Source organism: Lactuca saligna, chromosome 3 (assembly GCF_052625555.1).
Source record: "Lactuca saligna cultivar CGN05327 chromosome 3, ASM5262555v1, whole genome shotgun sequence".
In the NCBI taxonomy this organism is placed as follows: Eukaryota; Viridiplantae; Streptophyta; class Magnoliopsida; order Asterales; family Asteraceae; genus Lactuca; species Lactuca saligna.
In genome coordinates this window covers 90,601,413-90,623,603 of record NC_136419.1, presented here as the reverse complement: position 1 = coordinate 90,623,603, position 22,191 = coordinate 90,601,413, and the positions used below count along the sequence as shown (strand labels likewise).

The window sequence follows — 22,191 nt, the reverse complement described above, 5'->3', positions numbered from 1 at the left end:
GTTTAAGGGTTATGGAATTAAGTCACATGGGTTATGGTTTAAGGGTTATGCCATTATGTCATATAGGCTAAGGTTTAAGGGTAATGGAATTAAGTTACATGGGTTAGGGTTTAAGGGTAAGTCACATCATTTAGGGTTTAGGGATAATGACATTAAGTCATATGGGCAAGGATTTAAGGGTTATGGCATTAAGTCACATGGGTTAGGATTTTAGGGTAAGTCACTTGGGTTATGGTGTTAAGTCATATGGGCTAGGGTTTAAGGGCTAAGGAATTAAGTTACACGGGTTAGGTTTTAAAGGTAAGTCACATGGGTTATGGCATTAAGTCATATAGGATAAGGTTTAAGGATAATGTCATTAAGTCACATGGGTTAGGGTTTAAGGATAAGTCATACATGTTAGGGCTTAGGGGTAGTGACATTAAGTCATATGGTCAAGGGTTTAAGGGTTATGGAATTAAGTCACATGGGTTAGGGTTTTAGGGTAAGTCACATGGGTTATGGTTTAAGGGTTATGATATTAAGTCATATGGGTTAGGTTTTAGGGTAATTCACATAAGTTAGGGTTTAGAGGTGATGACATTAAGTCATATAGGAAAGGGTTTAAGGGTTATGGCATTAAGTCACATGGGTTAGGGTTTTAAGGTAAGTCACATGGGTTATGGTTTAAGGGTTGTGACATTAAGTCATATGGTCTAGGGTTTAATGATTAAGGTATTAAGTCGCATGGGTTAGGGTTTAAGGGTAAGTCACATAGGTTAGGGTTTAAGGGTTATGACATTAAGTCATATGGCTAGGGTTTAAGGGTAATGTCATCAAGTCGCATGGGTTAGGATTTAAGGGTAAGTCACATAAGTTAGGGTTTAGGCGTAATGTCATTAACTCATGTAGGCAAGGGTTTAAGGGTTATGGCATTAATTCATATGGGTTAGGGTTTTAGGGTAAGTCACATGGGTCATGGTTTAAGGGTTATGACATTAAGTCATGTGGGCTATGGTTTAAGGGTTAAGGCATTAATTCATATGGGTTAGGGTTTAAGGGTAAGTTACATGGGTTACAGTATAAGGGTTATGACATTAAGTCATACGGGTTAAGGTTTAAGGGTTAAGGGATTAAGTCACATGCGTTACGGTTTAAGGGTAAGTTACATGGTGTTAGGGCTAAAATGTTGTAATAAGTCGAAGAGTCAATTTGTTTCTTACGAAGTATCTTATTGTCTTCGTATGTATGTGTCTTCGTATATATAGTTATTTTACTAAGGCGTTATAATGTGAAGGCTTAACGTTTAGTCCTTAGTATTTTGTTATGCTTTTATTCTCCTATAAATAAGGGTATGTTCTAGTGATCTAGGAATAACTTTACACACAATTTTACTGTTTATTCATTGTATTCTGTAAACTGAAAAGCATAATATGAGCTGATCAAAGATTATATTTACTCTCGTGTTCATCGTTTCAATTCTTTACTCAATTACTTCTAGAATTACATTCAAACTCGATTCCAAAACTCATCAATTGGTATCAAAGCAGGAATCCTTTCTGTGATCTGTTTTTCATACGTTCAAAAAGGTTTTTGAGTCTACTGTTTGATTCAAAAAGTTTCCGTTCTTTTTGTGTGGAAAATACTTCTTGATCTAGGTCTAGGATTTGATTCTGCGAAATTTTTTTCTGTATTGTTTGTTAGTAGTGTGATTCTAATCTGAAAAATAAATTTTGATTTCAAATTCTCCAAGTCTTCATAAAATTCTTGAGCTTTTGTTTCGTACAACAATGGCGTCATTCAATCTTAACTCCATGACATCATTTTCTCATTTTCTTGGATCGTCCACAAAGATTCCGATGCTAATTCCAGAATATTACGATCAGTGGGCAGATCGTATGCAAGACTACTTGAACGGATTGGATGAAGAACTATGGAATTGTATTTCAGGAGAAATCAATCCACCTGCAAGAGTTCAACCAATCGGAGCATCTTCAAGCAGTTTGGAGGTTGATAATCAATCAAATCGTTTGAAACAGCTGGAGAAGAAATGCATGAGGGAATTAAGAGGTGCTTTGCCTCCTATTGTGTACAATTATGTCAGGACTTGCATGATAGCAAAAGAAATCTGGAATAATCTCAAAGACAAATTTCAAGGCACTGAAAAGACGAAGATCACTTCGGTGAAACAATGTTTGGTGGAACTCAAGGATTTCAAACAGAAGGAGTCTGAATCCATTGAAGTTTACTATGATCGGTTCAACGAGCTAATCTACCGTTGTAATCGTTATGTAATCACAAGATCTTCAATGGAGTTCAACTTGATATTTGTAATGGGACTTCGAAAGGAATGGAGAAGTGTAAGTATGATGGTGAAAAATCAGCAGAGTTTTGACACTTCGACTTTAAATGACTTGTACAATCAATTGAAATCTCATGAAAATGAGGTTAATGAAATAGCAGAGGAAGCTATGGCAAGTCTTGGTGGTCCATTGGCACTAATTTCGAAGGTTCCAGAAAAAGAAAGTGAAAAATCAAAGTCTGATGAAGAAGAAGGTTTTCTGATGAATTCTGATGATGAGGCTGTTGCATTTTACTCAAACAATAGAGTAAAGAAATTTTTTAAGAAACCTTTTATTACAAAGAACAAGTCATCAGATTCTAAGGGAAATTATGAGAACAAAAATAGAATGGATGAAAAGGTGAAGGAAGAAAAGAAGGTTTCGAAGAGCGAAGAGGAGAAAATGGAAAAGAAGTTAAAGGGAGACATTGTATTAATTGACACTATTGCTATGGTGCTAATCACTTGGCAATAGATTGTTTGTTAAGAAAGAAGGAAGAAAAGAAAAATAGAACAAAGGATGAAGCATATTATACTGAGAAGTTGGAGGAAGTGAAGTCAAAAGCAAAGAATCTGTCTCTGGTGGCTCATGGAGAAAATGAATCAGATGGTACATATCAAATCTGGTCTTCAGGCTCTGATTGATGAAGAGGTGAAGAATCCATCACATGGAGCTATGTTTGCAAAGGTTGAAGAGGATTCAGATGAAGAGCAGACTTACGAAGTGCGTAGGCAGTGCTTCGTATCGAAGTCTACTGACAGGTCGCCTATGACAACAAAGGTACGTAACATTCTTGAATCTTTTAATATTCCAGTTTCTGCATATAATTCTGAATTAGAATCTTTTGATGAAACTGTTACTTACTTTGATTCTCTTGTCGTGTCTGCTAGCAATGAAGCGAAAAAGTTAAATGATCAATTACTAGAGACAAGAAAGAAGTTAGATTCAAAAGTCACTAGGATTGATTATCTAGAATTGCAAGTTACAAATATTATGTCAGATAGGGAGAGTTTAGCTAAAGAAATAAATTTGTTGTTAGCAATACGTAATATTTTTTGTAATTCTGCAAAAAGACTTTATGGAAAATTAACTGAATTGCATCATTCTAGCGAGATTAGTAAGGAACAACATATAAAGTTGCTCCCATTTTTAGCTTATGACAGAGCTAAGGTAGATAGTATTTCATATGATTGTGAAAAAGAAATATTTGATTTTAACAAAGTTCCAAAGGATAGGTATAGATATGGAATTGCAAAAGTTGAAGATTATCTTGATGCTGATGATTTAGTAAAAATTGTGAATGAGACTTTAACTAAATCAGACCAAATTCGAATTTTGAAAAAGACTGAGAATTCTACATCTAATTCTCAATCTAATTTTGCTGATATTGAAGATAATTCTGATAATATTAGTGAAATTAGTGATTTAGAGGATGTAGATTGTTCTCAATTGTCTATAATAAATGTTGCAACTTCTTTTAAAGGGAAATAAAATTGTGAAGAATTATTGGTAAAAATTGACACTGATCAACTCTTAACTTCGAAAGTTTGTGATATGGATTTTGTGGAGATACATGATAGTCAAACAGATGATAGTGATAATGAGGAAGAAAACAAAAATTCGAAGACACATGAAAGTTTGAAAGAAGCTGAGATTCCTCAAGTGGTTGTTGATCAGGTTTATATGGATTCACAAAAGTTTGAGAAAATTCTTAGTGAAAAAGGTGCTCATTATCTTGAATCAAATACTATGGTTTATCCAATCTTCAAATGCACTGATGATACTGTGTTCCCAAATCAAGTCTTCGTAACAACAGGCAATGTTGAAAATATAAAGCCTGAATTCAAAAAGTTGGTAGAGGAGGACAATAAGAAAACTTCTGATGAAGGTTTCTTTTCAAATCAAAGCACAGTTGAAAACAATCTAACAAAGAATTCATATACATTTCAACATCAAAAACCAAAAAGAATATGGATTGAAAAGTCAGTACTTGCAAAGAAGATAGCTAAAACAACTGAAAAAGAGTTACCAAAGAACGAAGATGTTAAACCAGTGTTTAAAGAGCTTAACAAAGCAATAAAATTGAATTCAAAGGAGTTTAAGGATCAAGTTGAAAAATTTTCAAAAGAAAATAACATTTCTAAAAGGAAAGCAAGAACAACAATTTTTTGGCAAACCATTGAGTCATTAAATAAGAAATCAATAAATTTTTCAAAAAGAGAAAAAGTTTTTAGAGCAAAATCAAAGACTCAAGTTTTTGAAAAGAAAAATGTTTTGTTTTTAAATAATCAAACAAAAAAAACACTTCCAAGAAAAAGTTTTTAGAAAAAGGTTGAAAAACAAATTTGTAAATCACAAATAAATACGTCTTATCATGAGTCATATCTATTAAAACCAAAAGTGGATTATGTTCCAATTTCAGCAAAATGTTATAATCTTCCAAAGAAACAAGCTGACAAAGCCTCAAATGCAAAGGGGATAACAACTAAAAGACATATTGATCATTGGTTGGAAGGAAAAGGAAAAATATATCAATCAAGTAAGTTTTCGAAAGAACAGATACATGAGGCATACGAAAAGTATGTAAATTCTTCAATGAATGGAAGTTTATCCTCCAAGGAATCAAGTATTTCAGTTAAAGTTTGGAAGCCAGTCACCAAAACGAACATTGTCATATCACAAACTCAAAATGGGAAGAGTACAGTCAGTGAAAATTTGAAAACAATAAAAACTCATATCTATGACCCTTTGAATGAAAATGTGAAATTTGTTGACAGTCTCAAAACTAGAGTTTGTGATTGGGTTAGTGGTCATACTTTACAATTGAAAAAGACACCTAATATAAATGGACCCAACAAGTCTTGGGTACCTAAATTCTTTCAATAATCGCAGGTACTTCGTGACGAGAAATATGATGACAAATGGTATATTGATAGCGGTTGCTCACGTCACATGACTTGGAAGAAGGAAAACTTGCGTGATTTTCAAAGCTTAGAGAATGGTGGAGTGGTTAAGTTTGGAAATAACCATAAATGCAAAGTCAAGGGTTATGGAAAGATAACTAATGGGAAATTCACTGTAAATCGAGTTGCATATGTAGAAGGCTTACAACATAACTTGATAAGTGTTTCACAACTTGTTGTGGGTACTGGCAATCAAGTTCTTTTTAATGAAGAAGGGAGTGTCATTTCAAATGTTGAGACAAACGCAGTCTTACTCAAGTCCAAACGGAAAGGTGATATGTTTACATTGGACATTATTCCAATTGTAGGCAAACCGGCTGTGTGTCTACTTTCAAAGGCTGCTGCTGATACAAGCTGGTTATGCCACAGGAGGCTATCACATCTCAATTTTCGAAACATCAACAAACTTGTCGTACAAGATTTGGTAAGAGGTTTACCCATTCTTAGATATGATAATGATAGTTTGTGTGCAGCTTGCGAAGTAGGAAAACAACGAAGAGCTCGCAGATATTTTCACAAAGGCGTTGGATGATAAATCATTTCTTCGCATTCTAGAAGGATTGGGAATGCTTGATGGAAATTCAATTTCATATGACAAAAGCGAAGAGTGATGTCTCATAATAACAAAAGCGAAAGTTGTTTAGCATTCAGAGGCTACTGTTCATGGTCAACGCTTCGAATGCTTCGCATTCGTATGTTTTGTTCCTTGATGAAGTCTGTGTTCAGAGAATACTGTTCAGAGTCAACTTTTTGAATGCTTCGTATTCATTTGTTTTGTTCTTTGAAGATATTCTTGTTCAGAGGTCATTGTTCTAAATAAAATCTTTGCATGGTTTCGCATTCAAACTCTTCACATTCACACACATTTCAACTAAGGTATGATTTCAATAAACTTTGGAATAGTTAGTATGTCCCTAGAAGCATGATTCTGCATGTTGACTCAAGCCTCGTATGACTCAATGTGTGAGAGGAAAGCCTTGATGAAATTATCTCATGAAAATTTCTTACCAACAAGGCTTGTATTCGCATTAGTCAACAGAGCTACCTTACTCTTCTCATATGAGTTAAGAGTTTTCTGTTTTGTCCACATATAACAAAGGTACATTCGATCTATAAACCAATCTTTTTCATCCTAAATTTCTTTACACAATTCACACACAATGACGTATGTCCCAGAGATTTTGATCAAACTAATTGAAATCTAGACATACAAAAACTCTGTGTTTATGATCTGAAATCATGAGTCCGTGATGAAAGTGAAACCCTAAAATCCAACAAATCAAGGAATTGATGGGGAACATTGTTCCAGAACTTACGAAACATTTGTTTCAGTACCTTTTATACTCCAAATTGTATTCATTTTTATTGAGTGGTCTTGATCAAACATTCAAAACCAACGATGTTTGTTCCCAACAAGATCCAGCATAATATTTTTTCCATGAATATGATTTCCATGTGAGTATATTTCGAAAATCCTTGTTACGTTGTATATCATTCCATACCAATTTGTCACTGACTACACTGGTCATACAAATAATTTCGGTTACAATTTATCACCTTATGTTAAGGCTGATATGTCACGAAATTTTCGAAGCCACCCGTTAGCCTTATAAAAGAAACCCTTCGAAACTGCTCTACAAGTTGTCGATTGTAATTCACGGGAAACCAAGCAAGATGTTGCTTATCTCTCTTGATAATTTTCGAAGAAATCTTTGCCCGGGATTTAACTGCTTTTGTGTCAAATCAAAATTTTGACATTACCACTTTCCAAATTTTTTTACATTTGTTTCTTATCTAAATTTTTGGAACACAGCACACACGAAATCCTTGAGGTTTTGAGTATTACCAACTCAGACTGATGATTTTGAACCTCTGGCATATGACTTCGCTTTTTAAGCCAAAAGTGAAAGAGCCTTACCTCTATTCATTCTGAAGGGTTCCGACTGTTACACTTCTCTTGGGGCAAACCAAACAGTCTTGTCTTTTGGTGACGTATGGAATACGATACGAGTTTTAGGTGTGCTGACAGTTACGTTTGTTACTTTTTGATGAGTGAGGTCCGTATTTCAAGGTGCCATGTCAGCAAGCATTTAATGCATCCCGCTTGAAATTCAAAATTCTAGGGTTACATATAAAAAGGGAACTTAGGGGTCCATAACGTTTTATGCGATCAAATATTCTCTTTCTTACAAATTCTCTCTGAAATTCATCTTCTTCACATCCAACAATGGCGACTCAAAGGCAAGATTCAATTCCATCCTTACCAACAACTGAAGAAGTTGTTTCTGTTCCGATATTGAAGATCCAGGGTTCAAATTATCAAGTCGATTCTGATTTATCCAAGTATCCGGATGAACTCAAGATGTTGGTGGTTGCTTTACAAAATTTTGTTCTATCTAAAGCAATGTTTAATTCGTTTGCGGTTCCGATGTCCTGGTTATCTAAAGTCGGATCAACAGCATCGTACAACAAAAAGACGGGGAGTGTGGAGTTTACAATGGTGAATGAAACACGTATTCGGGTGTCCAAGAGGTTATTTTGCAAGATTTAGGGAATTTCGAACACAGGTCCGTATGTGGAAGTCACTTCTTCACAAATTGTGTTCATGTTCAATGAAATGGGTCATCAACCTCCATTGACGTGTATCAGTGATTTTAAGAAATCAGGTTTACCTACGATATGGAATTTTTTATTTGGATTTTTTCTTCGCTGTCTTACCGGAAGAACAGTGGGTCTAGATAAAGTGAGAATGGAAGTCTATGCAATGGTGGCTGGGCTTTATTATGATTTACAAGTTGATTACTCCGAATAGTTATGGACAGAGTTCTTGAAAAGTATATCGAAGACCAATGTCAGGCAGGGGATTTGATGTGCCAGATATTGGAGTCTTATTCTTCAGTATGTTTATGCCAAGGAGAGGATTGCAGTTCCTGAAGATGAAGAAAAAGTTGTTTTCCACATGTATGGCAGTCCGAAGGAGGTTGTTGATGATCCTGCCATTTTTACATCTGTTGCTCGTATTCCAGATGCGATGCTCAAAAAGGTGGATCCAACAAATAACGTGTTGGTGTCATATCTTCAGTCAATTGACACAACCGTTGTTAGTGGTGTTTTATTTGATGCGGAAGCGAAGAAATCAAAGAAGTCGAAGAAGACAGATGTTGGATCTTCGGAAAAGAAAGTGAAGGTTGAGAAGAAGAAGAAATCTCCTATAGTCAAACCAGCTTCAGTCGAAGAAAGTTCTCAACAGATTATTTCTCCCATTTCGACGATTGTTGCTGCTACACCAACAGTCGAAGCTTCTCAGGAGAAAGAGATAATTCCATCAAAGATAGGGGGTTTTCGCCGACTCAAATTTAAGCGAAAATCTTCGTCTCAGATTGTTCTAGAAAACTCAAATCACACATCAGGGTGTGATGGTTCGTGAAATTCCAGCCCCTGTTTCTCCATCGTCGAAAAATCGAAGGGCTGAGGATCTTTTCAAGTTTATTAAGAAGAACCAAATGACTGAGGAAGAAGAGAAAGTTCCTGAAACACCTGAAGTCCATATTCAAGAAGTAGTAAAGATTAGTCCACCTGTTACTATTTCAAAGCCTGCTGATTCGAGACCCGTTGAACAAGGTCTTGTTATCTCTCTACCCCCAGGTTACATCAACTACTGATTCTCCAACTTTTCAATCTATCATGGATCAACCGTTTACTACAATTTTTTCTACTCAATCTACTGATCCACCGAACCCATCGTCCCCTGTTGATGAAACCATGGCTACTGATGTTGGAACTGACAAAGAAGGCTTTGGAGGAACGTTCGAAGCTCTTCACTTTGATACTTCCGAAGAAGATTTTCCAGACCACATGCTGATGACGATGAAGCAGTTCAAGATTTTGAATTCAAAATTAAATTCAATCTTGCAATCACAAGCAGATGTGGGTAGTGTTGGGGTGACGAGTTTGGAGGTTGATTCATTGATGAAATTGATGGAAGGGCGCGTAATTTCGAAGGCTTCTAGATTAATTCGAGATTCAGAAAGTAGAGTTCTTGAAAAAGTTGATCAACATCATGCTTCTACTGAGAATCGAATTAATTCTCAGAATGCTGATTTTGTACGAGAAGTGAAAGATTTGAAGATGGTTACAAAGGAGCATAATGTTCTCTTCGTACAAGAAGTTAAAAAGGTAAGGGAGGATGTGAATCTACAAATCAGAGAACTTCGTGAAGAAATGCAAAAGGAAGTTCAAATCATACAACAGGATTATGCTTCGGCTAATCAGAAAATTGATATCATCTGTGATGCTGTCACTAGATGTGTCAAACTCTTCGAACAAATGAATCCAACGCTGACAACTCTTTCTCCCAACGAAGAACAAAACTTTGGAGAGTTGGTCGGTTTGTTGAAACAATTAAAAGCCTTATCTTCGAAGTCTGTCTCTCCGATAATTTCCCAAGAATTTCTTTCACAGAAGTTTTCCCATTTCGAAGCCATTTTACACAAGAATCTGATTTCCCTGCTTTGCATTTCCAAGCTTTTACCAACAATCTCAGATGCCCCACCTGCTTTAACAGGGGTGCAAGGGGGAGAAAAGATAGAACAAATAAAGGCTGGGGAACAAGTAAAAACTTGCGAAGGGATGAAGACAACTACAGAAGATGTGAAGGTAGTTGGAAAGATATACCATTTGAAGGTGGTGGCAAAGGCAACTGTTGTTTCTACTGGTCCAGTTACTTCAACTGTGATCACAAGAGTTCCAATTCCTAAACCAATTTCAAAGGGAGTTGTTATTGGAAAGCAAACAGGTGGATCTTCTTTCGAAAAAGTTGATCTATCAAAAATAAGGGACAAGGGTAAAGAGATACTGATTGAAAAGTCCAAAGAAGAGAAGAAAGCAGAAGTGGCGGCTGAAGTAGAAAAAATGAGACATGTACAGAGCATAATGAGACAAAGGGCTCTGGAAGGTTCAAATGTTGATAAGGGTGATCCATTAAAAGTGTATAATTACGAAACCATTGAATCCAGGGTGATGTTTGATCATATGTATTCGTTTGAAAAGATCCCAAAGAAAAGCTACGTGGTGACAAACACTGATTTTTCTCAACTTGATTTCCCAATCAATGAGATGATGTTTGTCATGCCACAGTTTAAAGTTGAGTCAAAGACAATGGAAACAGAAGAGGGAAAGAAGATGAAAATAAGGTTTCATGCTGTGTTGGCAAAGGCTCAGGAAGAAGTTTGGTTTTTGGAGAAGATAAGAAAAGTGATATCTATCAAAAGAGATGTCATTTTCGAAGGGAAGTTTGAAAATGTTAAATACATTGTTGCAAGGGCAAGTGGAAAAATTCAAGAATTTATGGTGGCATATTTTCCTTTGATGAATACTTATGATCTCATCAATGTCGCCCTGATGCTTAAAGACAAATTATTTTCATTTCTGAAAGATACTGAGCCTAATGTTTTTAGCCTTGGGTGCAAGAACATAAAAATATACTTGGAAAATTACTTCGAGTGCTTGGATCAAACAGATGTGGAACTTGCAATAGTGAAAGGAATTGACATAACTGCACCAATGGCACCAACAAAGAAGAAAAATGAGCTGAACAAGTATGAAGATGGTGAAGTTTGCTTAAAACCATTGGGGATAGTTTTTGCTGGGAAGGATAAAGCTGGAAGAGCTAAACGATTTTTGTTCCAAACCTGTGAAGTAGAGAGATACAACAATTCTCAATATACGAACTTAATTGTTCGTATGAACCACTGCAAGAAAAACTCTGAAGGAGAAAAGAAAGAGATAAAGAAGGTTATCTCTTGGTATACGGAGATCCGAAGAGTGCTGATGTATGCCGTTCAAGCACTGACTACTTGATGACTTCGACCTTGATTCCAAAGGGGGAGATTGTTAGGGCTAAAATGTTGTAATAAGTCGAAGAGTCAGTTTGTTTGTTACGAAGTATCTTATTGTCTTCGTATGTATGGGTCTCCGTATATATAGTTATTTTACTAAGGCATTATAATGTGAAAGCTTAACGTTTAGTCCTTAGTATTTTGTTATGCTTTTATTCTCCTATAAATAGGGGTATGTTCTAGTGATCTAGGAATAACTTTACACACAGTTTTACAGTTTATTCATTGTATTTTGTAAACTGAAAAACATAATATGAGCTGATCAAAGATTATATTTACTCTCGTGTTCATCGTTTCAATTCTTTACTCAATTAGTTCTAGAATTACATTCAAACTCGATTCCAAAACTCATCACATGGGTTATGGTATAAGGGTTATGTCATTAAGTCATATGGGTTAGGGTTTAATGGTAATGACATTAAGTCGTATGGGCTAGGGTTTAAGGGTAATGGAATTAAGTCATATAATTATCCCCACCTAGGCACACCAACCTACATCTGCACCCATACATCCAACACCCACCCCTAAATGTTAAGTGTCATCCCTACCCCCACACACCTTATGGATTTACCACTACAACCATCCACCCTGCACCTCACCCCAACCTATAAACCCTCACCAAAACCCTACCCCGCCTAACCTATCCGATCCCCACATCCACCTACCCTACCCCCACCAGCACCCTTCCCCAACCATACCCTATCTCAAATCCTAATATCCACCCAGCAGACCCCCACCACACACCCTACAATCCTACCCCTACCAACACCTTATATATCCATCCGACCCACCCCCACCTATACTTATAACGATCCTTTCACCTACTCCCACCTACACACATCCATACTCACACATTCCACTAATGTTTCATTTATAGTTGCAAATTTTTGGAAATACAATTTTTTATTTAAAGGTTATATGCTAATAATAGTATAATTTTTGTTATTTTTTTATAATTACATATTTATATCACAATATCTAGAGTCTTCCGACCATTGTGTTATCTTTTGTTTAAATCACAGAAAAATTGAGTCCAAGAATAAAATACTTTTATTAACAAACAAAATCATTTGCCACTATTGACACATATAATATTTTTGTTTCGCGTTTTACACAGATCATTTATAAATTTACATGTTTAAGCATGTATAATACATGTATAACATTTGTATGATATGCAACCCATATTTGATACGAATAGAATATATATATATATATATATATATATATATATATATATATATATATATATATATATAATTACATTAGCAATATGGCACATGAATTAAATTAATATAATTAATTTAAATTAATTGTTATAATTAAATTAATATAATTACCTATTGTAATCTTTCCCGCAATCGATATTCTTATTCATGATATGTTTATATTTTGACCTAATTCTTTGTCGTTTCAAATTGTGCATACTCGATTAGCAAAACCCGATGATTGCACGTTCATCATTAATTGTTAAAAAATATATTTCATCTCCTACAGTCGACTTATGAGACTCATGATTATTCTCCTACAAACAATTTTGTTCTTCTTTAATTCTTTAGTTACATGTAAGATTATAGAAAGCAAATGTCATTGTTGGTGTCGATATTTTGTAAGAATTCATAAAGTAATATGTCGAGAATGATAATATTATTCAACTGCGAAAAATGGTAATATTGTTACGTTACAAGTTAATTAGTTTTTAATAATAATAAAATTAATTTAAAGATAATGTTATCAATTTATAAATAGATTAATTATAACTAAATTAAGTGTGTGAGTGTGTGTGTGTGTGTGTATATATATATATATACACACACACTAGCTGTTTACCCGCGCCAAGCGACGGGTGCGACAATGGTGGTTGAATGTTGAAAGATGAATTAAACCCTAGAAATGGAAACGTCAGCGATATAATCCAAGATTTGTGAACAGAAATTGCGAGATTTGGGGAAATACGGAGATAAGGAATGAACCGGGTCAAAATAGCCTAAGAATAGGGAATAAGAGATTTGACATTTTCAACTGTTGACCATATATACTCTACTCTTTTTGTAATGCATAAATTGATTGTACAAATGCATTGTATGCTTGTACGACTTAAAATTCAGCGTTTGACCAAAAATGCTTTATAAGGTAATTAAGATATATATATATATATATATATATATATATATATATATATATATATATCAGTGTTATAAAAATCGGTCTAGGCGGCCGCCTAGGCGCTAGGCGGTCTGCAACTGATTACGATTAGGGGTGCTAGGCGGAAATTGGTCAATATCGGTCAAACTCGGGCTAGGTAGTCCTCGGCGGTCCTTGGCAGGGATAATGAAGGGAAGGATGCCTTTGCTACCCAAAGGAAATGAACTGGCTGAGAGAGCTTTTATGACTACATACGTATACATAATATATAACCAATGTTTAGACGACCTTCGGATGGATAATTGATACTCTAAACTACATCCAAACAAGGAAAAGGAATTTAAGCAAAGTTAGCCTTCCTAAGTCCTTCAAACATTACTTATATAACTATACATATATAGGCATGCATTTAACAATATAAAAGCATGAAAGAAACTTTGGTAAAACCTTTGGAAAACTTTATAAATAAGAATTTATGACTTGATGTTAGTTTATAAAACAAGCTTCGAAAACCTTTGGTAAACCTTTAATAAGAAATTACAACTTTATGTCCCTTTAATAAACAAGCTTTGGAAGATGATTTGATATAATAGTTTAAGTGAAGAAAATCTTTGTTTAAAACACTACTGTAACAGGTTTTGAAGGAAAACATACAGTACGAAAGACAGTTTGAGAGAATATCTAACCAAGTAAAGACGTTTTGGTAAACCATCTGTAGTATTATACTTGGTAAAACAGATGAAAGTGTAATAATTCCTTTTGCATGCGGGTTATTAATCACATATGATTGATATGATAACTAGCATGCTTCAACTTGTATTCTCCCCCCCCCCCCCCCAATAAAAGCATTTAAAAACGTTTAAAAGGTTAATTAAGAGGTATGAACTCACCTGTCGTGGGTGACTCGGATGGTCGGACGATATAGGATGCTATGTGTCAATTGATGTCTTGAACACACACTTGGATCCTATTTAGAAAGTAATGATACATTTAAGTATCCAATTAGTCATTAAATAACTAATTACACAAGTAAATACCCTCTAAGGCATGAAAACACCTTGTTTCAAGTGCTAGGAGTGTTAAGGGTTGCATCTAAGGAAAGTATAGTCTCACATTGGAGTTTACTCCTCAAATGGTAATACGTAAGGGTGTTTACGATTTTGGAACCATATCCCCCATGAGTTTACGGCCGAAAAATCATGGGTGGGGTGTATTTGTGTGCTTTAAGGCTTCATGCTTCACAAGGAACGGTTCTAGGGTTGATTCAAGGGCTATGGAATTGATTAGGGCTCAAAATGGACACTTTAGGGAGTTTACGGTTTCTGAACCACTCCTTGGGGAGTTTACGGTCGTAAACACATGTGTTTACGGTCGTAAACACATGTGTTTACGGTCGTAAACTCATGTTTGTCCATTTTTCATGTGCTTTGGTGGTTGTAGGTTAAGCATGCAAAGTTCTAGACCCAAATATAAGCCATACAAGGTGTTAAGGGCACTTAAACACCCTTTGGAGGTGTTTATGGTTTTGGGAGATCCCCAAACCATAAACTCTTGTTTACCCCCCTTCAATTCATGTTTTGGGGTTCTTAGATCATTCATGCAAGTCCCTAGGCCATTAGCTAAGCATTGAAAGGGTTTTGGGGCATCAAAACCCCCTTCTAAGGTGTTTACGGTTTTTGGATGTTCCCAAACCGTAAAATCTTGTTCTTGGGGTTTTTTGATGATTAAACCACGAATTTGCAAGTATGATAAGCTAAAAAACAAGCTAGGAAGGCTTACTTACCATTGTGAAGCTCGAAAGTGGCAATTCTTGATCAAAACCCGATTTGTAGAGAGAGAAAGTAGAGAGGCGGTTCCTAAAGTGTGAAAAGGTTGGGATGAAACCCACTCAACCCTTATATAGGATTGAGTTTCCGATCTGGTTGGGGGTCCACCCAACACTAACCGCAAACGGGGTTTTTCGCGACTTCCGTTAAACACGACAATTTTTAAATTATACCTCCTTATTTTTGGTTTGCTTGACGAATATTATTTAAAATATTCCAACGGGCTTAAATCCAGCTAAAAATATTTTGAAATAAATTTGGCTAATTTTTGGATTTGCTTAATTGCGGAGACAAAACAATTGGAAATTTCGGGTTGTCACATATCTAAACTCAACCTTCTTGTGACACATCCAAATGGATCCTCTGCTAAGATTAATAAAATGGGAAATCTTAAGTTGTCATCTAATCTTACCTTATTTCATGTATTTGTTGTTCTTGATTCTAATGTTAGCCTTCTATTTGTTCATAAGCTCTGTAAAGATAGTAATTATGAAGTTGTTTTTTCTAGGCACAACTATATAATTCAAGATTCACTATCAAAGGAGATGGTGGAGAATGGTAGAGAGTCTGGGGATTTATATTACCTTGATTATTTACCCTCAGGTATTTCCTCTAATATAAGTGGTCCTAAATGTTATGTTTCTAAACCTACATGACATAGTCATCTTGGTTATCCTGCTGTTCAAATTTTAGGTTCCTTAAAGGAGAAACTAAACCTATGTAATGAATCTTTGCCTCATTGTGATGTTTGTCATAAGGCTAAGCTATCTAGAGAGTCTTTTCTTATTAGTCAACATAACACTATTTATCTTAGTGACTTAATTCATTTAGACCTTTGGGGACCCTATAGAGATGTTACTCGTGAAGGCTTTAAGTTTTTTTTTTTTTACTATAGTGGATGACTACACAATAGCTACTTGGGTTTTTCTCATAAGATCTAAAGAAGAAGTTTTTGAATGTTTTGTTTCTTTCTCAAAAATTTCGTTTAATCATTTTGATTCAAAAATAAAAATTATTCGTTCAGATAATGGTACTGAATTTGTTAATATTCATATGAAGTCTTTTTGTACTGATAGTGGTATATTACATCAGACTTCATGTGCTTATAATCCACAACAAAATTGAGTTGTTGAGAGAAAGCATAGACACATTCTGAATGTTGCTAGGTCTTTGCTTTTATAATCTGGGAATCCTATTAAATTTTGGGGAGATGCTGTTCTTACCTCTGTTTTTTTTTTTTTGATAAATCGTATGCCTAATTTTGTTTTAAATGGAAAGTCATCTTATGAACTTGTTTTTAAATGAATTCCTTCTTTTGAACATCTAAGAGTTTTTGGCTACCTTTATTTTGCTGTTAGACTTAATGTTAGTGATAAATTCTCTGAACGTGCTGATAAATGTGTTTTACTTAGATATTCTGCTGATAAAAAGGCATACACACTTTTTAATGTTGACACTAATTCATCTTTTATTTCCAGGTATGTAAAATTTTATGAAATTGTCTTTCCTTATAAATTAAGGTCAACATCTATCGAATTGTCCCTTAACAATGGTGGTCCTTGTCATCCTTTTTCCTATGATGATATTAATGTTAATTAATATAAAAATGATTCTATTAATTTGGATGATTTAAGTATTAAAACCTAGTGGGATGATGTTGATGCAACCACCAACCTGGATGAGACCAGTACTAGTGATGTCAGCAACCAGAGTGGCGAGGCAACTGTGCCTCCCATTGATGGTTCAGTTCCACATCTCTTTTTTAGTTCTGAGGAAAGTAGTCATTCTCTTAACTTGCCTTCACTTGAACAATTTGTTGGGTCATCTAGGTCAAGAAGAGAGTCTCGCATGCATGCTAAATTTTCTGCTTATATCATTGAGGGTAAACATAGATATGGTATAGAAGGGTCTGTTAACTATTCTTTTGTTGATAATGATATTTGATGTTTTGCATCTAATTTAAATATGACTGTTGAACCTAAAATTTTTTAAGAGGCTTCCTCTGATCCCAACTGGATCAAAGTCATGAATGAAGAAATGGAAGCTCTTTATCTTAATCATACTTGAGATATAACTTCTCTTCCTAAAAACAGAAAACCTATTGGGTATCAATGGGTTTATAGTATTAAATATAAACCTAATGGAAATGTTTAAAGTTATAAATTTAGGTTAGTTGCTAAAGGGTTTAACGAAAGAGAAGGAATTGATACTTGAGTATTGTTATTTCTTTATATGCTCATAATTTATGGTCTCTATATCATCTCTCGCTCTCTCTCTCTCTCTATATATATATATATATATATATATATATATATATATATATATATATATATATATATGTCTCTTCCTTCTGGTTATCATACTAAAAATGATACTTGAGTATGTATATTGGTTAAGTCTTTATATTGCCTTAAACAGGCTCCTAGAATGTGGAATGAAAAATTGTGGTCCGCCATGTTTAAATTTGGTTTTAAGGAAAGTGTTAGTGATTATTTCTTATTTACCATAAATGTTGGAAATTCTGTTACTATTTTACTTGTTTATGTTGATGATATCATATTAACTAGTAGTCGTGAAACTGAGTTGAGTCAGATTAAAGAATTTTTAAAAACTCAGTTTCTTATTAAAGATCTTGGTGTTTTAAAATATATTTTAGGAATTCAGGTTGTTAATACTATAGGTGGTCTCTGTCTAAATCAGATAAAATATTGTCTGAACATTTGCATGAGTATGGTATGCTAGGTTGTAAGCTTGTTAGAACTCCTCTTGAAACTAAGTTAGTTGTTAATTTTGGTGATATGGATAAAAGTGAGAATTTATTGTCAAATATTATTGACTTTCAAAAGGTAATTGGAAAATTGATTTATCTTACTAGACCTGGCATCTCTTATGGTGGTCAAGCTCTTAGTCAGTTTATGCATAAACCAAGTCTCACTTAAAGATTGATTTTAGACTATTACGATATTTAAGAACTAATCCAGAAAGAGGAGTATCAATTACAAAGTCAGATACTTTTGAATCAAAAGGTTATGTAGATGCTGATTACGGAAAATGTTTGTCCACTCAAAGGTTTGTTAACGGATATATGGTTTATTTTAACAATTCCTTAATTTTGTGAAAATGCAAGAAACAACCAACTGTTTGTAGATCTTCCAATGAGTCTGAATACAGGGCACTTGGGTCTATGACTTGTGAGATTAGTTGGGTGTTAAAGTTTCTGTTTGAATTAGGTATTAAAGGGTTGTCTCATGTTCCTATGTATTGAGATAATGACTCAACTATTAAGTTATCCATGGATCCTATTTTTCATGAGTGAGCTAAACATTTTGAAACTGACTTATACTTTGTTCGTGAAAAAATTTCTAATGGTGTTTTAAAGTTAGTAAAATTTCATCATCTGATCAAACTGCTGATATTTTAACCAAATCCTTAAGTTTTAAGCAACATGAATTTTTAGTTAATATAATGGGTTTGGTTGATATTTTTAGTAATAAAAAACAAATAAATTGATCCAGGGGGGATGTTGAAAATATTGTATTTTTAATGTTCAATATCATTATTTATTTATGTTTTATATATTGTGTTATGGATCTTGTCATGAGGGTATATTTTGTATATCATGATTTTTTTGATTGAGCTTGTATTAATAAATATGTTGGTCAAAGGGTTAGTCGTGATATTATGGCATAGTTTTGGTTGTGGCTCGTTTTTTGGGTAAACTACAGATGGAAGACATGCATATCCTTACCTGATTCATGGGTGTACTTGAATCTATTGACCCGAAGTATAAATGTTGTTCTTGGAGTTGTGATGGTCATAATTCACTCATACAAGTTTCAAGCCCTCTCTCTTTTCTCTCGTTTACAATATACAAAGTTAGGATTAGGGTTTGACTCTCTTGTTATTTTCCGTTGTTATTAAACTGATCTTGTATGATCGTTTTAGTTTAGGTTGAGTGTTGTAACTAAGAGTTTTTGTAGTGAGGTTTCTGTGTAAGTACCTGAAAACCTTATGGTTCTTTGTACTTAAATGATATAAGAATCGTTGATGTTGTTCATATTGTGTTTTTGGAGCTTTTCATGTTAGGAGCCTTGGTATTTAAGGATTAAATTCTTAATGCAGAAAAGGGCATTATTCTAGAGACCATGACGTGGCCAAGGAAGGGCCATGATGTGGTGGTGCTCTGCCTCACGACTGTTTTGTCCTGAATTGGCCATACTATAGCCAAGAGTTCACCACGACGTAGTGGTCCACTGAGTTGGCTTTGAGCATTGACTTTTTGACCATTTTAACTTTTGGTCAAACCTTGGTACCATTGAGTGTTTAGCTAAGAACTAATCTCAGTTTGGCATTAAGTAGCTTCTGTTAAATGTTCTGTTGCTAAGGTTTGTCGTTGAGCTTCTATTGGTTAGCTCATGTGACTTTTCTCACTATACTTTGTACTACAGTATGTATCCTTGTGTGTAGGATGTTGTTATGTTGTAGTGATATGTTAGATTGGTAGATATGTTATAATTACTTGTGTTTGTTAGTTATAGTTTATGTGCATATGACGGACTAAAAGCCTAAGGAAAGTTATCAAAGTATATTGTAGGCCTTGTGAAGCGGTCCAGTTAGATTGAAGGCCCAAAGAGAGCAGTCCAGGTATATTGTAGGCCTTGTGAGGCGGTCTAGTCAGACTGGAGGCTTATATGTGCATGCATTGTATATATATTGTTATGTGATGTATTTTGGGGAACTCATTAAGCTTGAACTTACAACTGTAGATCAAATGTTTTCAAATACTTTATCGGTTTGTGAGGATGCGAGGACGAGACTGTACACACGTACATCACCAATTTAATGATTTGAGATTCCAAGAAAATTTTCTTTTTAACTTTGGTATTGTACTATAGTTTTGCCTCGAATATGTTTTATGAAAATATATGTTAAAAAACGAAAACATTATTTAAAAAATTGGGATGTTCCAGTTAAATGAAAATTAAAATTAAAATATATGTTTTAGTAACGACTTTCGGTACATGTAACATTTGTAATATTTAAATCCAAATATTACCATCCATTTAACGAGCTAAAGTTTTGACATTCTATGCATACCCTTAAGCAATAATTTGGTTAACAATTATGAATGTAATCATTGAAGTTATATACTTATATCTGCGTTATTTTAATTTGTTTACAGTACAGTACACGTGCTTAAAAATGTAATTAGAAATTATGAAAAAAATAGTATAATATTTATCTTTATAACATCTTTTATTTTTTTTATTGATAATGCATATTTATTTATTAAATTGATTTGTAATTTATTTAATCATTTTGTGTTCATGTAAGTGTTTGATGTTATCTTAATTTTAGATAAGAATTATAGTCTTAAATCAAACTTCTAACGTTGTATATAAATAAGTTTTAAGAATTTTATAAACAATTTTTACTTTTAATTTTGTAATTTATTGTGTTGTGTTTATTTATGTTTATTATATTTATGTAATACTTAATTTTTCATATATCAATGTTATTTCTACGATTAATGGTGTATTTTCACTATTTTGACACTTTATTCAGATTTATATTTTGTTCTATAAATCATAATTATATTAATATCTTCACATATATATAACTTATATCGAATATTCAAATAAAAATATATATTAATTTTAATTAATTAATATAGTTGTCTAAAAAAACTTATATCTTATTAGTTTAATAAATTTTGTAAATCTTTTACTCGTGTTTTTCACGGATTGTAACTTAATATCAAAGTTCTAAATAACATAAGGTGTGACATGACGGCAATGTCAAGCCTTAAGCTTTTCTGAGCCTTGCCGTATCACGTCGTTTGTAAGGTGTTACTTAAAGTGACAATTTTGTATATAATTCATATTTTTATATGTATTTTCAACTATTATTTATTTTTATACACATATATGAGCCAAGACGGCGTTTTGGTAAATGTTGCGACACATACAAGCCTTGAAGCCATGACATACCATGACGGAGCAATGACGAATTTTTTAGAACCTTGCTTAATATACTTATATATGGAATTGTTTGCAGTGGATTAATATAATCTCAACAAATTTAGTCATTTTTTAAAAACCGACATTATAAATATGTTCAAATACATGATATCCTACACCTTGTTAACCCTTAAAAGCAGATGTGATTATTATTATTATTATTAATTTTGAAAAGTTAGTTAAAATTGTTTTTAGATTATTAATTTTTTGCTTAAAATAAATATTTCTGTTTAAAGTTGTTTTTAGATTAATAACTTTTTGTAACTCTCAAATGAATATTTTTCTTTTAGTTATATTAAAAACAATTAAAACCAAAAGATCATTGGCGAACATACCCTTCATAAAAGTAGAGCATTTCGTCCAAACCTTGTAAACATTTATAATAACAACTATATCTTGTAAAATTTCAAATTACATATAATTTTAAACTCATAAACTCATATATATATATATATATATATATATATATATATATATATATATATATATATATATATATATATATATATATATATATATATATATATAATATTAAGAACGTTTCCTTAGATTGTAACTAAATTAATATAATATGTATTGTATTATGTCCAATAATCGATATTCTTATTCATGATATCTTCATTTGACCAGATTCTTTGTTGTTTCAGATTCTACATACTTAATTAGCAAAACTTGAAGATTGCACATTCCTAAGTGATTGTTAAACCATATATTTCATCTCCTACAGACGACTTAGAAGACTTATGATTATTCTCCTACAAACAATTTTGTTCTTTCTTTAATTCTTTAGTTACATGTAAGATTATAGAAACTTAATTTCAATGTTGGTATCGATATTTTGTAAGAATTCATAAAGTAATATGTCGGGGATGATAATATTGTTCAACTGTTAAAAATAGTAATATTTATAAGTCAATTACTTTTTTAATAATAAAAAATTTAATTTAAAGACAATGTTATTAATTTTTAAATACTTTAATTATAATTAAATTAAGTACTAGATATATATATATATATAT

The 22,191-nt window shown here is 33.3% G+C and overlaps 1 protein-coding gene across 1 annotated transcript; it reads left to right on the top strand.

Moving 5' to 3' along the window:
- The first annotated feature begins 1,769 nt into the window (after positions 1 to 1,769).
- Positions 1,770 to 5,895, top strand: LOC145035774 (uncharacterized). The gene is made up of 7 exons (XM_078984281.1): positions 1,770 to 2,535; positions 2,638 to 2,750; positions 2,955 to 3,101; positions 3,891 to 4,209; positions 4,744 to 5,123; positions 5,214 to 5,399; positions 5,770 to 5,895. Exons 1-7 carry the CDS (start codon positions 1,770 to 1,772, stop codon positions 5,893 to 5,895), a joined length of 2,037 nt encoding a protein of 678 aa, XP_078840407.1.
- The last annotated feature ends 16,296 nt before the right edge of the window (positions 5,896 to 22,191 follow it).